Source organism: Scylla paramamosain, chromosome 22 (genome assembly GCF_035594125.1).
Source record: "Scylla paramamosain isolate STU-SP2022 chromosome 22, ASM3559412v1, whole genome shotgun sequence".
In the NCBI taxonomy this organism is placed as follows: domain Eukaryota; kingdom Metazoa; phylum Arthropoda; class Malacostraca; order Decapoda; family Portunidae; genus Scylla; species Scylla paramamosain.
The window spans coordinates 18554930-18572429 of record NC_087172.1 but is presented as its reverse complement, the minus strand read 5'-3'; the positions used below and the strand labels follow the sequence as shown (position 1 = coordinate 18572429).

The following is a 17500-nucleotide window of genomic DNA, read 5'->3' as shown; positions in this document are numbered from 1 at the left end:
GCAGGCATGGTGGCTCCGTCGTGGCAGTGTTCTCGGAGACCACACTGATGCAGCGACGACACTGACCCTTAGCGCACGCGGAAATGGAAAGGAGACAAGCTGATGAGCTGCGGCGGCGGCGGCGGCACGCTGAACCGCCTCAGTTTCTCCTCCGGGAGCCGGCGGGTGGCGCGGAGTTTCTCCCGTGACCAGGATATTGCAGGAATGTAATGGCCACCTGCACCGCGCCCTCCGCACCGCCACCTCTCAGAGCCCCAAGGCGCCACCGGGCTGGAGTGCGGGCTGCGCGTTGTGTCCAGCACGCCACGCCGTGCCTCACACCCTGCCCGTCGCCACCACGGCGGAATGACTTCAAGGGAAACTCCTTGACGGTGGCGGCGACGACGATGGTAGGACCGCTGTCTCCATCCTGAGGGTGGATGAGAGTATAGCAGGCGGTCGCCGAAATGCATCGTCCAGCTGCTGCTGCTGCTGCTGCTGCCGCGTCCCCCAACAGTAACAGTAAAAAATGCATTCAGGGCCAACATCACAGCGAAGGTGCTGGGAGGCGAGAGAGCGCTGGTCTGACCTTGAGCCGAAGGTCAGCGGAGCCTTGACTGTGGCCGCGACATCCCGCCCCAGCCCGCCCTAGCCCGAGCAGGAGCCGCCATGCCGTTGGGCGGAGCTGAACCGGGCGGCGGCGTAAAGCCACTTAGGGGACGGATCCTCCATGTTGACTCCGCTAGCCTAGGCTGCACCGTGTGTGTGTGTGTGTGTGTGTGTGTGTGTGTGTGTGTGTGGTGTGTGTGTGTGTGTGTGCTGTAACGCTAAGAAGCAGGTCGGGCGTTGAACCTGGCCCGCCGCCGCCGCCGCCGCCGCCGCCAACTTCCCCTCCCTCCCTTACTCTCCCCATCCTTCTCTCCCATCCTCTCCCTCACTCTTCCCCCATTCGCTCTCTCATTCTTATCGCCTCCTCCTCCTCCTCCTCCTCCTCCTCCTCCTCCTCCTCCTCCTCCTCCTCCTCCTCCTCCTCCTCCTCCTCCTCCTGGCCGGCGCATCACTACCCATCACAAGTCAAATCAGCGGCTGGGTTCACGCACCTTGGCGTCTCCCAGGTCGTTCATCTCACTTCACACAATTGTTTTTCTTTTCCATGATTTTTCCCTCGAAGAATCAACATACGCCCCCCCCTCTCTCTCTCTCTCTCTCTCTCTCTCTCTCTCTCTCTCTCTCTCTCTCTCTCTCTCTCTCTCTCTCTCTCTCTCTCTCTCTCTCTCTCTCTCTCTCTCTCTCTCTCTCTCTCTCTCTCTCTCTCTCTCTCTCTCACCACAGAGGGGAGAAGTGTAGCTGTTTTGTGGTTTGTGTTCTTGTACTTCATTATTATTAGCAACTTTCCTCCTCCTCCTCCTCCTCCTCCTCCTCCTCCTCCTCTTCCTCCTCCTCCTCCTCCTCCTCCTCCTCCTCCTCCTCCTCCTCCTCCTCCTCCTCCTCCTCCTCCTCCTCCTCCTCTTACTACTACTACTACTACTACTACTACTGAATAACAGAATGTATGTTGAACACTTACATTCCTGCTATTACACACACACACACACACACACACACACACACACACACACACACACACACACACACACACACACACACACACACACACACACACACACACACACACACACACACACACACACACACACACACACACACACACACACACACACACACACACACACACACACACACACACACACACGCATGCTTTTGAAAGTGGAGGAAAGAAGGAAGCCAACAGGATCTTGTGTGTGGAGCAAAAATCATGTAACGGAGAAATGAGGATTGGCAAGTTGTGGAGAAACGCGAGCTGTCGTCCACTTGTCCACCTGTCTGTCTCTCTGTCTGTCTGTCTGTCTGTCTGTCTGTCTGTCTGTCTGTCTGTCTGTCCGTCTGTCTCTCTCACCTGTCGCTCCATCGATAACGGAACACCTGACCACGTGTTGTATAGGAGACTTGATTTGATCCTCTTGTTTTTTTTTTTTTTTTTGTATTGTTTATTGTTATTTTTCATTACCGAGTGTTCCGTGTGTGATTTATTTATTTGTTCGTTTATCTCTCCATTCACAATACTGGTTATCGGTGACTGATGTCTGAAGTAATTGGAAATGATTGAACTGTTAAAATTTTTCATGTAAACTATTAAGTCCTTTATCTATATCTATCTGTATCTCTATTTATCTATTTACCAATTTATCGTGTGTGTGTGTGTGTGTGTGTGTGTGTGTGTGTGTGTGTGTGTGTGTGTGTGTGTGTGTGTGTGTGTGTGTGTCTGTGTGTGTTAGTCTCAATTTCACCTTTCTGTTTATCACTAACGGAACTCTTAATAAACACCAACATTCTTTACTTTTTTTTATTCCCTCCTCCAATATTCCGGTCAAATACAAAATGTCTTATCCATTCACCCATAACAAATATTCACTTTTTTTTTTTTAATGTACGATTATGGTAATAGAACAAAACACTCAGACTTTAGCTTTTTTTTCCATATCAGTGACACTTAAAGCAAGCAGCAGCACATCTTTAATGCGTCGTTTCCTCAAAAGTCAGAAGTTGTTGGCTTAACACACATTACGTTCAGTTCTTTCTTTGAGATTTTCCTGATTAAATTCCTTTATCTTTCCCTTCTCTTAATTTTTTTCCCTTCTTCCGGTCTTTTCAGTTGTTTTCTGTTCTTTCGTCTTTCTCTTTATTTTTTTCTTCTTGACTTTCCTTTTTATCCGTTTTTCCTTTTCAATTTTTCTTCTTCCAGTCTTTTCTGTTCTTTTCTCTTCGTTTTTTTCCCTTTCCATTTTCCTTCTTCCGGTCTTTTCTCAATGTGCCTTTCTTCTTTTTTTCTATTTCTTCTTCCAGTCTTTTCTCATTATCACTTTCTTCTTCCTGTCTTTTTTGTTTGTTTATTTCTTCTTTCCCTTTCTTTCCATTTTTCTTCCAGTCTTTTCTCTCCTTTCGTTTTTCACTTTCCATTCTTTCTTCTTCCAGTCTGTTCTGTTCTTATCTGTTCTTTTGTCTTTCTCTTTCTTTCCGTTCTTCTTGTTTTGAGAAATTTGTGGACATTATAAGGTTCAGAATACTTCTACTAGTAAAGGGAATTAGATCTTTTGTAATATTTTGTCCTTGTCAGTAAACATTGGGATTCCCACACTTAAACCTTTCTGCTTACTTTGGGTTGCCCCTTCTTCCTTTCCTGTTTCCCCTCATCCCGTAATTCTTCTTTTTCTTCTATCTGGGTTTTCCCCCTTCCTTTTTTTTTTTTTCCTATCTCATTCCTTGATTAGTTTTACTTTGTTTATCTTTCAGTCGTTTCTACCTCTTGTTCCTGTCCTCAGCCATCTCGTTCTACTTTCTTTCCTTTCTTTATTTTCTTCCATTTTTACAGTATTTTCCTTTTTCTAAGTTTTTAGTTTGATCTAGCAGATTTTCTAACACGCGACACACACGAGCTGGCAGACTGACAAACAAACAGATGCACGGGTAAATAAACACAAACGCGAGTCTTTGGGAAATTTGATTATTATCGTTACATTTTTCTTCTACCTTTCGTGGGGTTAATTTCCTCTTGACTTGAAAATTTGCTCCCCGAGAGGTAGCCTTCATTAGGAGCCTTACCTGCCAGAGCTTCCCACGTACCTGTACATTCCTGCCTACCTGTACCACTTACCTGTGCACCGAGCTGTCTTCGTCCGCTTCCCTTCTTGCTTCCGGTTGTTCTGTTTTGTTCTGTTCTGTTCACTTCCTTCCTTCACATCTCTTTTTTATCTAATTTTTGTTCCGGTTCTCTTTTCATTTAAAATTTTTCTTCCAGTCTTTTTTTTCTCCATTATTTCTTCACTATTCTTTCGTATTCCTCTCCATTTTATATTTTATTCTAGTTCTCTTCTCCTTTTTTTTATTCGCCTCGTCTTACTTTTTTCTTGTCTTTTCAATTTTTTTCTTTATTCGTCTCTTTCTTTCCATTTTCTATCGCTTTCAGTTTTCTTTTTATCCATCCCATCTCTATTTTCTATGATTGTCCTTTCCTTTCTTTCTTTCTTTCCTTTTTTTCTGTTTCTGCTAATTTAATTACATTTCTTCTAATTCTTCCTCGAATCTTTTCCATTCCCTTTCTGCCTCCATTTATCTTTCCTCCCTTTCTCTCCACCTTGTACTTTCTTTTTTCTATTCCTCTCTCTCTCTCTCTCTCTCTCTCTCTCTCTCTCTCTCTCTCTCTCTCTCTCTCTCTCTCTCTCTCTCTCTCTCTCTCTCTCTCTCTCTCTCTCTTCTCTTCTCTTCTCTTCTCTTCTCTTCTCTTACTTCCTATTGTCCTAATTTCTCGTACCATTTTTCTTCTTTCCCACACACTGATAGGCCTACCCACTCTCCCTTCCCTTCCCATTCATCCAGTTTCTCTCCTCTCCTGTCCCCTTCTTCCCTTAACCTTCACCTTTTCAACCCCTCTCCCTCCCTTTAACACTCCCTAACCATCCCTCCCTCTCCCTCTGGCCACTCCTCTTTCCCCTCCTTCACCCCTTGCCTTCCTTCTTCCTCATCCTGTTCTCACTCTCCCCCACTCTCCCATCCTACTTCTATTGGCCGCTCCTTCCACCGCCACCACCACCGTCACGGGTCACGATGCTCCAGTGTCTCGATCATAACCAGACCGTGAAATGTCAGTGTCCCTCAGACCACTACGTAGGTACACTTGCTACACTGCCCACGCTCAAGTAGTAGCCGTTTTCTCACAGTCCCAGCTTTTGTATTTTCTCTCTGAATGTAGTTTTTTCCATTCCCAGCTTCTTTTATCTCTCTTAATTCCAATCTCCAGGCACTTCAGGAAGCCCCGCAGACAGGCGTCATTTATCCAACTATGGGCTCCGATGCATTTCTTCCCATATCCCAAACTAGTCCTTTCTTCACGCCCTAGACATACTAAAGCCCTACACAGCCCCATATTTTTTTTTATCATTCTCCATGCATCCCTATCCAGACCCCAGACTAGCCCACGGTGACAATCCAAATTTAGACACCAACCGTGCACATAAACCCATTTTCTCTATCATCCCCTTTGCATCCTTAACCACATCCCCAGCTAGTCTCACCCCCAGACACCCTCAGTTTCTCCCACCCACCAGCCAGCCCCGCCAGTTTTTCCTAGCGCCTCTCACTCAGCCTCCCAAACACCCACCCCCAGTCCAGGCAGCCAAGTCCTCGTTAGGCCACCAAAAACTTACTCTTCCGCAGGTCTTCCTCTTAGCATCGCCCTCCTTCACGAGTCTCCGCCCTAGATTCTTAACCCTCTCAGTGGTATAGTCATCCTTTAACATTGAGAGCTTTTAAAAATTATTTAGTTAAACACACGGAAAGAAGGAGAGATGTTAGATTTTTTTTTATTATTTATATTTCGTATTGCTAAACTAGAGAGAGCAGTACAACATTAAGTATCTGAAGGTGTTGGTGTTTAGCAGTGAAAGGGTTAAAGATGTCAGTTTGTATTGTGAGCAGCTGATGTTATGATTACGGTACTTTCTGTAATGAGGGTTGATTATCAGTATTAGAAGTAGGCGGCTCAAGGTTGGCAAAGCTTAGGTTAGTTAAGGTTAGGTTCAATGTTACGCAGTCTAGTTTCAGAATCACTTGATCCCCCCTCCTCTCCTTCCCTTAGTTTTCTCCCGGTATCACTATCTGCCTTCTGAATCTCTCTCTCTCTCTCTCTCTCTCTCTCTCTCTCTCTCTCTCTCTCTCTCTCTCTCTCTCTCTCTCTCTCTCTCTCTCTCTCTCTCTCTCTCTCTCTCTCTCTCTCTCTCTCTCTCTCTCTCTCTCTCTCTCTCTCTCTCTCTCTAGCCTGTCCCAATTTCAGCCAGATCCCAGTTTCCTTCTTTCTTTTGTTTGAAAAAGGATCAGGGTAAATTAAAACAAAAAAAAATCTAAGTAAAACGACTTTTTTAGGTCCATTCAGAAACTAGTCCCTCCTCCTCCTCCTCCTCCTCCTCCTCCTCCTCCTCCTCCTCCTCCTCTTCCTCTTCCTCGTCCTCGTCCTCGTCCTCGTCCTCGACCACGTGGAGTCCAACTTAGAGGCGACAAGATAAATGTGGAAGGGAATGTGGAATAGTAGGTTAAGGCAAAGAGAAATATGTAAGAGGATTGGTAAAGGAGAGGAGGCAGGAGGAGGTGAGAAAAGTGGAGAGGTTTGCGTGGAGATGAGAATTGTGTTTGGAAGAAAGTGTGCTTCGATTTGTACTTATTTCGCAATCAGGGCTCGCTTACTATAATTGTGTGTGTGTGTGTGTGTGTGTGTGTGTGTGTGTGTGTGTGTGTGTGTGTGTGTGTGTGTGTGTGTGTGTGTGTGTGTGTGTGTGTGTGTGGATGATCAGTAGTCGGTTATTATTTTTTTTTTATTGTCTTTATTATTGTTAACTGCCATGGGAATTATTTATCTTTTCTATGTATCAATGTGTATGTATGTTTGTATGTTTGTATGTATGTATGTAAGTGTTTGGTATTATGTAATGTTAGGAGGTGGAGGTGGAGGAAGAAGAGGAGGAAGAGAAGGTCAGATGTTAGATCTCTCTCTCTCTCTCTCTCTCTCTCTCTCTCTCTCTCTCTCTCTCTCTCTCTCTCTCTCTCTCTCTCTCTCTCTCTCTCTCTCTACAATCATCTCTTCTTTCTATTTTTTTCTTACTGTCGTTAGTTCCTTCTCCTCCTCCTCCTCCTCCTCCTCCTCCTCCTCCTCCTCCTCCTCCTCCTCCTCCTCCTCCTCCTCCTCCTCCTCCTCCTCCTTACCTCTCGTTTTATATGCCTCCTTTCCAACATATTTTCCCCTTTACTAAAACTGTTTATGATTTTTTTTTTTTTCACATTACTTCTCTTCAACTTCTCGTTCTTCACTAAACATCCCTTTTCTTTCATTCCCCTGGTTTCCTTTCCCTTTGTATTTCATTGTTTATATTCTTTCCCCTTTATTTATCTCTTCCTTTTTCCCCCTCCTCATCTTTCACCTCCTCCTCCTCCTCCTCCTCCTCCTCCTCCTCCTCCTCCTCCTCCTCCTCCTCCTCCTCCTCCTCCTTAGCACTTCCCCTCTTCCCTCATTCGTTTTGTCTCTTCCTAGTTTCTCTTCTTCCCCTCAATTTACTTTCTTACTTCCCGTCCCCCCTCTTGGTCTCCTTTACTTGTTTTTTTCTTTTCCTTCTTTACTTTATTTCCTCCTTTTCCTATTTTTTTTTATTTATTTATTTGGTACTTTCGTCCTTCATATTTGCATTCTAAATTTATAATCGTCTTGAAAACATTAATAAAAATGCGTCTCTCTCTCTCTCTCTCTCTCTCTCTCTCTCTCTCTCTCTCTCTCTCTCTCTCTCTCTCTCTCTCTCTCTCTCTCTCTCTCTCTCTCTCTCTCTCTCTCTCTCTCTCTCTCTCTCTCTCTCTCTCTCTCTCTCTCTCTCTGACGCAACAGGTAGTCCACCCAAGCTTTGTCATTTTTATTTATGTATTTTTTCCCTCTGACACTAGAAGCTGCGGACCCGTGTGTGTGTGTGTGTGTGTGTGTGTGTGTGTGTGTGTGTGTGTGTGTGTGTGTGTGTGTGTGTGTGTGTGTGTGCGCGCGCGCGTGCGTGCGTGCGTGCGTGCGTGTTGGGGCTGAAGAAAAAGAAGTGAGTACGTTTATTGTTGTTATTGTTGTTGTTTGTTTGTTTGTTTGTTTGTTTGTTTGTTTGTTTGTTTGTTATCATTGTCTTCGGGAAGTTTTTTTTTCTCTTACATGCATAATTTTCTTGCTAAATATTGGATTGTTTTATATATATATATATATATATATATATATATATATATATATATATATATATATATATATATATATATATATATATATATATAATTTATTTTGGGGTGTCGGTGGAATGTTTTCACTTTTTTATTTATTTATTTATTTATTTATTTTATTTTTTTTTTTTATTGTTTCGTAATTTCAATGTTCTGTGTTGTTCGTTCGTGCGTTTGTCAGTGTGTGTTTGCTTGCTTGTGTGCATGTTTCTCCACCAGAATGTTTCTGCTGCACTTCTCCAATGTTTATTCAATTTTTTTATTCATTTATTTTCATTATTATTATTTTTTTTCAGTCGCTTTCAGATTTGCTGCGTCTGCTACATTTTTCATATATATATACATTTTTTTTCACTTTTCCATTCCTCTATTTGTATTTTTTGAGTTTTCATTTCATTTCGTGTAAATTAGTCAGCGTGTCATCATTTGTTGTTATTTATGTTGTTGTTTATATGTTTGTTTATATATTGCCATGGTGGTTTTACGTAAGATTTGCGAATTCTTGCTCTGCTTATTTTTTTCTTGTTCTCGATATTGTTCTCGATGTTGTTGTTGTTGTTGTTGTTGTTGTTGTTCTTGTTGCGGGGGGAGTGACCCGCTGGAGGCACACTAAGGTATTATTAAACTTAACACACCATAATCTGTTCGCTCTTCGTTTTTTTTTTTTTTTTTCGTTCATGTTTCCCTTTACCTATTTTTTCCCTCATTTTCCTTCCTCGTGACATCCGCGCATTATGTTTCAATTTATTTTTCCTTGTGTTAGTTTTTGTCTATTTCATTACAATCTCTCTCTCTCTCTCTCTCTCTCTCTCTCTCTCTCTCTCTCTCTCTCTCTCTCTCTCTCTCTCTCTCTCTCTCTCTCTCTCTCTCTCTCTCTCTAAGAAGAGGAAGCATAATAATAAGAAAGAAAACGTGAATTTGTGTTTCATTCAGTGCATATAATTCTTATTTATCCTCCTCCTCCTCCTTCTCCTCCTCTTTTTCCATTACTTCCTGCCACACAATTATGAAAAATTTTTTGTTATTACTAAGTATATAATTTTCTATCCGTTATTATTATTATTATTATTATTATTATTATTATTATTATTATTATTATTATTATTATTATTATTATTATTATTATTATTGATGTTATTGTTGTTATTCTTATTGACTCATTTTCTTTACTCTTCCTTCTTTTGTCTACAGGTAGGTGGCATTCGTGGGGAGGAACTGTAGAGGAGAGTCACATCATACGGCCTGGTGAGTGAGAGAGAGAGAGAGAGAGAGAGAGAGAGAGAGAGAGAGAGAGAGAGAGAGAGAGAGAGAGAGAGAGAGAGAGAGAGAGAGAGAGAGAGAGAGAGAGAGAGAGGTGTATGTCGTTAAAAGTATCATTGTGAGATGTGTTATTTAAATGTCATGAAAGAAATAGAAAGAAAGGAATGTGTGTGTGTGTGTGTGTGTGTGTGTGTGTGTGTGTGTGTGTGTGTGTGTGTGTGTGTGTGTGTGTGCGTGCGCGCGCGTGTGTCCCTTATCTAAGTGCGCAATAAGGGTGTTGAACTCTTTAAATGACCTTGGTTGAACCCATGTGAGGTAGCGGGGTACGGCCTATACACACACACACACACACACACACACACACACACACACACACACACACACACACACACACACACACACACACACACACACTATTCACTAGCTGACTCATTTCGTTTTCAAATCTATTACATATACCATAAAAAGAATTATAAATAAAAGTGGCTTGTGTTCTTCAGAATGTGTGAGGAATTCCCCTCCCTCTTCCTCCTCCTCCTCCTCCTCCTGCTGCTGCTGCTGCTGCTGCTGCTGCTGCTGCTGCTGCTGCTGCTCTTGTCTTCCACTAGTAGTTACTGTACGATAATTATACAAACATCCCAGTAAGGACCACAAGGCCTGCTGCTGTTTGTCATTTTTTTTTCTTCGTCCTCTTCCACCAGTACTACCACCACCACCACCATCACTGACAACAACATCAACAACAACAACAACAACAACAACAACAACAACAACAACAACAACATGCCTTCAGTTTCTTCACGGTTTGTAGGCATTGGAGGAAGGGGAGGTGGAGTGGTGCGGGTGTGGGCATGTGGTACTGGGAGGGAAGAGGAGAGGAAGAGCGTGGGGCGAGGGAGGAAAAAAAGAGTGAGAGAGAGAGAGGGGGGACATTAACTAACCGGATGTACGTAGTGTAGCTAGCTGGCAAAACCATCCTTGCGTCACTATCTTTGACGTCACAGAGTAGCATCACATCACCATTTTCACCATCACCATCGTCGTGACCATACTGGTTCAAGAATACACAGAAAAAGAAAGTTATGTTTAATTTTTCGTCAGTCTTCCTTTGTTATGTATATAAATTCTTAGAGAGAGAGAGAGAGAGAGAGAGAGAGAGAGAGAGAGAGAGAGAGAGAGAGAGAGAGAGAGAGCCATTACCCTCATTCTCTCCCTTTTCTTCGTCTTACATTACTCCCTTTATCCTTTCCCCCATTCCTCTCTCATTCCTCCTTATCCCTTCCCATCCTCTCCCAAGCTCAGATATGAACACAATAGAGGAGCAAGAACAAGCAGCAGGAGAAGATAGCGATCGGTTGGCCCTTACGAGACTGTAATTACCTACACAATGTAATCTGAAGTACAGTAAGGTAGTAAATGCTAAGATTTCACCTCCTTACCCCTTTTCTTCAATATCAATTCCTCCTCATCTGACCAGTAAGCTTCATATTGTCACTTCCCTTCAGATCTTGTTAAATGGACTAGTTCTTGCTTTAGGGTTAGTTGAAGGGTGAGTTGTGGTGTGTGCATTGGGATTATTGGGTGTGGCTGAATGGGGGATCAGTGGAAGGGGAGCGGATGGGAGGTAAGGGGAAAAATGAAGTGAGATGAAGTAAGGTGTGTGTGTGTGTGTGTGTGTGTGTGTGTGTGTGTGTGTGTGTGTGTGTGTGTGTGTGTGTGTGTGTGTGTGTGTGTGTGTGTGTTCCTATCTCCCTTCTGTTTATTTGGTGTCCTGTCTCTGTATCTGTCCCTCTACCTTCTATCCGTATCCCCTCTTTTCGTGTCACTTTCTCCCTTGTCACCATCTCCCTTCTTTTCGTCTCGCCATTTCTCCCCTCTCTCTCTTTTTTCTGACTTCCCTTCCATTCCTTATATTTTTATTTCCATGTACGTTCCTTTCCACTTTTCTTCTCATTATTCCAACACACACACACACACACACACACACACACACACACACACACACACACACACACACACACACACACACACACACACACACACACACACACACACACACACACCAAGTATACTAGATGCATCACTCTGGGTCTCATAAAACAGAAAAAAAGATAAAAGAAGCGGAAAAGGAACAGACAGCAACAGAAGCAAAAAGTTTTGTCAATAAAGAGCAGTCGTGCACTTCAAGTCTTAGTACAGGTGACAGGCAAAAAAAAAAAAAAAGAAAAAAAGAAAGGAGCAAGAGACCAAGGGAAAAAAAGAGAAAAGGAAAAAAAGAGCCAATAAAAAGGGAGAGAAGAAGGAGAGGAAGAGAGCAAATAAAAAAAAGGGTAGGAAGAGAGCAAGTAAAAAAGTGGAGAAGGAACAGAAAAAAAATGTGTAAAAAAACGGAAGGAATGAGACACAACAGTAAGTAAATATATAAGTAAATGAAACTTAGCATTTGGCAGAGAGAGAGAGAGAGAGCAGAAGATATATTTGACTGTAAATCTTCGCTACTGACAGACAAATAGACAGGCAGACGGACAGACAAGCGGAAATAGACAAGACGGATGACAGCGCGCGCGCGCTCACACACACACACACACACACACACACACACACACACACACACACACACACACACACACACACACACACACACACACACACACACACACACACACACACACACACACACACCAAGAGAGAGAGAGAGAGAGAGAGAGAGAGAGAGAGAATACATGGAAAAGATGTAAAAGAAGGAAGGAAGGGAGGGAGGAACAGACAGGGAGAGTCATGACAAAGGAGGGAGGGAGGGAGGGGTGGACAGGGTAAAGGGGGCGGAAGTAGGGTAGGGAGGGCTAGTGAGAAGAGGAAGTGTGTATTTGATTAGGGTGTGGAGGGCTGGGACTGGGCACTGAGGAGGAAGAAGAGGAAGAGGAGAAAGAGGAGGCCAAAGATTATATAGGAATGAGACTGAGGAGGAAATTAAGACGAGGAAAAGTAAGATAAGAACAATTAATTAGGTTTCGTAAGTAAATATTCATCCTGTGCTAAGATTTAAAGGTAAAACTGACCACTTACTTTGATTTGTTTACCTGTATCTTTGTTAAGTGTTTGTATTAACCAGTCTGCCGTCAGGTGGGGTTTATGTATAATCTCCTTGTGGCCTTGGAGGAAGTGAGCGTAGGGAGAAAGACTGAAGGAGGAGGAGGAGGAGAAGGAAAGACTTTGGACATGTCTTTATAATTATTCGGATTATTGTGTGTTTGTGTTCTTCCTTTCCATGGTTTTGTTTCCTCCTCCTCCTCCTCCTCCTCCTCCTCCTCCTCCTCCTCCTCCTCCTCCTCCTCCTCCTCCTCCTCCAAATGAATACCTCCAAATAATAACCTCACCCGTCACTCCTCATTAATATCAACTAATGTGCAGATAAATAATGTGTTTTTTTTTTCCCTCTCATTGCACGCCGTGAGTAATAATGAATCTATAGGTAATCACCATAATTGTCTGTGTCTGTCTGTCTGTCTGTCTGTCTGTCTGTCTGTCTGTCTGTCTGGTTGTCTGTCTGTCTCTGTAGATGCGAAATTAATAGAGAGGTGGTTGACGGTTCCATTATTATTATTATTATTATTATTATTATTATTATTATTATTATTATTATTATTATTATTATTGCTGTGGTTGTTAGTGTTGTTAACTTGTAAAGAGAGAGGAGGGGAGGGGATTGAGACTATGTAAGGGGAGGTGATGAAGGGAGGGAGAGAAAAAAAAAGAAGAGGGGATAGAGGGAAGTGGAGGAGGAATGGAGGAAAGCTGGAGGAAGCCTTGGGGATGCACAGCAGGTCCATCCAACGTGTGTGTGTGTGTGTGTGTGTGTGTGTGTGTGTGTGTGTGTGTGTGTGTGTGTGTGTGTGTGTGTGTGAGGCCAGTGACCCTGTGTGTGTGTGTGTGTGTGTGTGTGTGTGTGTGTGTGTGTGTGTGTGTGTGTGTGTTGGTGTATAGTCCTTGCACCGTTCTATTATCTCTCTCTCTCTCTCTCTCTCTCTCTCTCTCTCTCTCTCTCTCTCTCTCTCTCTCTCTCTCTCTCTCTCTCTCTCTCTCTCTCTCTCTCTCTCTCTCTCTCTCTCTCTCTCTCATACAGTTAGTGCAGTATGTAGTTAATCTGGAAGGTGGTGGTGGTGGTGACGGTTGTGAGAATAATAGTGATAGTGAGATAATAATGATAGTGATGCTGATGCTTGTGATGATGGTGAGAATAATGGTGGTGATGCAGTAATGATGATGGTTGTGATGGTGGTGGTGGTAGTAATGTTGGTGATAGCTGTGGTGGTGGTGATGGTGATGTTGGTGGAGTAAGAAGATAAACCGTTACGACGTGACATGATGTGGACGAAATAAAAACTCTCTCTCTCTCTCTCTCTCTCTCTCTCTCTCTCTCTCTCTCTCTCTCTCTCTCTCTCTCTCTCTCTCTCTCTCTCTCTCTCTCTCTCTCTCTCTCTCTCTCTCTCTCTCTCTCTCTCTCTCTCCCTTCACCTTTTAACTCCATCCATTTTTTCTCCTCCTCCTCCTCCATATCATTTCCATCTCTCCCTCTCCTTCCTTAACCCATCACAAAGGAACACAAAGAAAAACCCAACACTCCTACAAAACTGAACCATGCCATCTTGAAAAACCGACAGACGTGAAACGGTTTACGTGTTGGATAGCAAAGAAGGCTGCCCACCCACCAACCCACACATCTCTCCACCTCCTGCGGTCTCACCTGTATGTAATATTGGTTCACCTGCCCTAAGTTCCCCGACCAGACACACCTTCATTCATTACACACCTGAGCCTCCCCCTATATCAGTCGTCACGCGAAAGTCAACGGTTTAATCGCATTTCTTCCTTCTTTTCCTTTTATTTTTCCTCTGTCCTAAGTGAGAGAGAGAGAGAGAGAGAGAGAGAGAGAGAGAGAGAGAGAGAGAGAGAGAGACAAGGTTAATTTTGCAGGTATGTATTTTCGTATGTGTTTCCTTGTTTATGTATTCTCTCTCTCTCTCTCTCTCTCTCTCTCTCTCTCTCTCTCTCTCTCTCTCTCTCTCTCTCTCTCTCTCTCTCTCTCTCTCTCTCTCTCTCTCTCTCTCTCTCTCTCTCTCTCTCTCTCTCAACTCGTTGCATACCAGCCGCGGTCGCTCACTCCTCCTCCTCCTCCTCCTCCTCCTCCTCCTCCTCCTCCTCCTCCTCCTCCTCCTCCTCCTCCTCCTCCTCCTCCTCCTCCTCCTCCTCCTCCTCCTCCTCCTCCTCCTCGCTGCCACACGCTCCTCCCTAACCACGTTTTCCTTGCGTTTGTTTCTTTCGTATTTCATTCTCTCTCTCTCTCTCTCTCTCTCTCTCTCTCTCTCTCTCTCTCTCTCTCTCTCTCTCTCTCTCTCTCTCTCTCTCTCTCTCTCTCTCTCTCTCATCAAAATGAGAGAGAGAGAGAGAGAGAGAGAGAGAGAGAGAGAGAGAGAGAGAGAGAGAGAATGTTGGTTGTCTAGTGACCTTCCTTTCCTCCTCCTCCTCCTCCTCCTCCTCCTCCTCCTCCTCCTCCTCCTCCTCCTCCTCCTCCTCCTCCTCTCATTTTCCATCCCCAGTCTTCCTCCTCCTCTCTTTCTCTTCCCCCTTCCCCTTTCTTCTCCCTCCCTCCTTCCTTCCCTTTACCGAGGACACTGGCACCCCTCGTCATGCAGAGAGAGAGAGAGAGAGAGAGAGAGAGAGAGAGAGAGAGATCGTGGTATTTGAATTTTTCGTCGACTTGAATATTTTTTGCTCTCTCTCTCTCTCTCTCTCTCTCTCTCTCTCTCTCTCTCTCTCTCTCTCTCTCTCTCTCTCTCTCTCTCTCTCTCTCTCTCTCTCTCTCTCTCTCTCTCTCTCTCTCTCTCTCTCTCTCTCTCTCTCTCTCTCTCTCTCTCTCTCTCTCTCTACCTACTTGACCACTGTTGGCATGAGTCGTTTCCCATCGACTGTTTCCTCCTCCTCCTCCTCCTCCTCCAATAATAGCGCAGAATAGCTACCGAAACAGCCTTGTAAGGACCTGAAGGTCTGTTGCTGTTTGGACTTCCTTTGCACTCCTCCTCCTCCTCTTCCTTCTCTTTTCCTTAGTATTGTAATATGGGGAAAAGTATTACTGAATCCAGATATATGCATGTGTGTGTGTGTGTGTGTGTGTGTGTGTGTGTGTGTGTGTGTGTGTGTGTGTGTGTGTGTACGCTTCAGGTTCCGCACAGTATTGATTGATTGTCCTCCAACTTAGTGCAAGCTGTAACCACCACCACCACCACCACCACCATTGCTGCTACTACCATTATACCTCCTTTTCCTCCTCCTCCTGGAAAGTCTTTCCTTTCAAATCTCTCTCTCTCTCTCTCTCTCTCTCTCTCTCTCTCTCTCTCTCTCTCTCTCTCTCTCTCTCTCTCTCTCTCTCTCTCTCTCTCTCTGTTTTTAACCGTTTTTCATTTTCTCCACGTGCTTTGATTAGTTGCAACGGTGTGTGTGTGTGTGTGTGTGTGTGTGTGTGTGTGTGTGTGTGTGTGTGTGTGTGTGTGTGTGTGTGTGTGTGTGTGTTTGTTTCAAGAGTGTATGTACGGCTTCTGCTATCCGGCTTCCCCCCACCTCCCCCCCCACACACACACACACTAACTACAAGAGGCGAAGGACGAGAGGAAAACAAGCTTGGATTACGGGACGACGAGATGGCGTGGTGGTGGTGGTGGTGGTGGTGGAGGGACTCGTGAGGGCGTGGATGGAGGCGTGGGACGTGGTGCGGGCGGACGTGCGGGCGGGAGGCATGAGGGTGGACGTGCTGGCTGGCTGGGTGGTGGGTGGGGACGGGGGCAGAGAGGTGAGACAGAGACCGGGACGAGGGGCCAGGGGTGGAGGAACCAGTTGGGGCGACACGTGTGGGGAGTCGTCTGGCTTTATCGATCAAGGGACAAGAGGACGTAAGGCGGTGATGGGTCATTCTGCATGCGGGTGTGTGCCACTGTGCCTGAGCAGGGAGGGGGATGGCTGGGCGGGGTGTGGGTGGTGCAGGGAGGGTCAGGAGAGGGTAGGGTGGGTTGGGGGTGTATGCCACACTGCCTCACTCTAACATATTGATCCCTGCCAGCCTTTACCTCCCCCTACTGACTCCTCCTCCTCCTCCTCCTCCTCCTCCTCCTCCTCCTCCTCCTCCTCCTCCTCCTCCTCCTCCTCCTCCTCCTCCTTTCCTCTGCGTCCTCTCCTCATCTCTCCTGCCTGTCTGCCTGTTCCTCTCTCTCTCTCTCTCTCTCTCTCTCTCTCTCTCTCTCTCTCTCTCTCTCTCTCTCTCTCTCTCTCTCTCTCTCTCTCTCTCTCTCTCTCTCTCTCTCTCTCTCTCTCTCTCTCTCTCTCCTCACATGGAGCCCCTGCCTGGTGATATAGGTCAGTGTGGTAGTGGCAGCCTACACACACACACACACACACACACACACACACACACACACACACACACACACACACACACACACACACACACACACACACACACACACACACACACACACAAAGATCTTGGTGCCTTTTGCGATGGGGTGTAAGGGAAGGGATGCGGGGACAGGGATGGGGCGAGTATTGAAAAGGGTAACTCGGAGATGAAGGAAGGGGAAGGGAAGGGAAGGGAAGGGGGTAGACAGAGCCACGTGCTTGGAAGTCTAGGTGGCTGGCGGAAGGGTTGGAGGGGGGCTGGGGAGGGACAGGGGGAGGGGGTTGCTGGCAGGTCCTTTGCCCGAACTGGGAAGTATTGATTCCGTCCCGGTAAAGCAACGCCCTGAGGAGAGTTGAGTCCCAGGGTGGCCTCTCTTGCACTTTACTTCTCCCGCCGCTCCAGTCCCCGCCGCCAAGTCACCCTCCCACCGATCTGATCCGACCCGCCGGTGATGATGACGATGATGGTGATGGTGGTGGTGGTGGTGGTGGTGGTGGTGGTAATCGAATTGCCTTGTTGTTGTTGTTGTTGTTGTTGTTGTTTGGATTGTAATGTATGTACTACTACTTTCATTTAGGTTTTACTTTATATATATATATATATATATATATATATATATATATATATATATATATATATATATATATATATATATATTATATAAATTTTTTTTTTCACCTCTGCGTGACTTTTTTGTTTCGTCTCTATAACGTAATTCCTCCTTCTCCATCCATCCAGAGCCAAAGCTACCGATTTGTGTCAATACAGGCGTTAGATGTGCATGAGAGAACCCTGAGGGCGTGGTGTTGGTAGGGTTTAGCCTCAGGCAGAGAATAGCGTCTGGATCACACCTGGGCGTGGGCGGTGTGGGCTGGGGACAGCAAGGGTGGTGGCAGGCATCCGGTGTCCTGTCCAGGATCCCTAACCAGACAGAACACATGCCGGTCTTGCTATCCGCCAGAAAATCAA

At 45.2% G+C, this 17500-nt stretch overlaps 1 protein-coding gene across 16 annotated transcripts in view; it reads left to right on the top strand.

The window, feature by feature from the left end:
* Positions 1-17500, top strand: part of LOC135111721 (eukaryotic translation initiation factor 4 gamma 3-like) — a 132868-nt gene that overhangs the window by 69380 nt on the left and 45988 nt on the right. For 7 of the 16 annotated variants that reach the window (XM_064025364.1, XM_064025362.1, XM_064025360.1 and 4 more), the window contains one exon: positions 9016-9069. The exons of the other annotated variants lie outside the window; for them this stretch is intronic. In XM_064025364.1, the coding sequence (XP_063881434.1) occupies positions 9016-9069 (54 nt within the window). The remainder of the gene's footprint in view (positions 1-9015; positions 9070-17500) is intronic. 16 annotated transcript variants of the gene reach the window in all.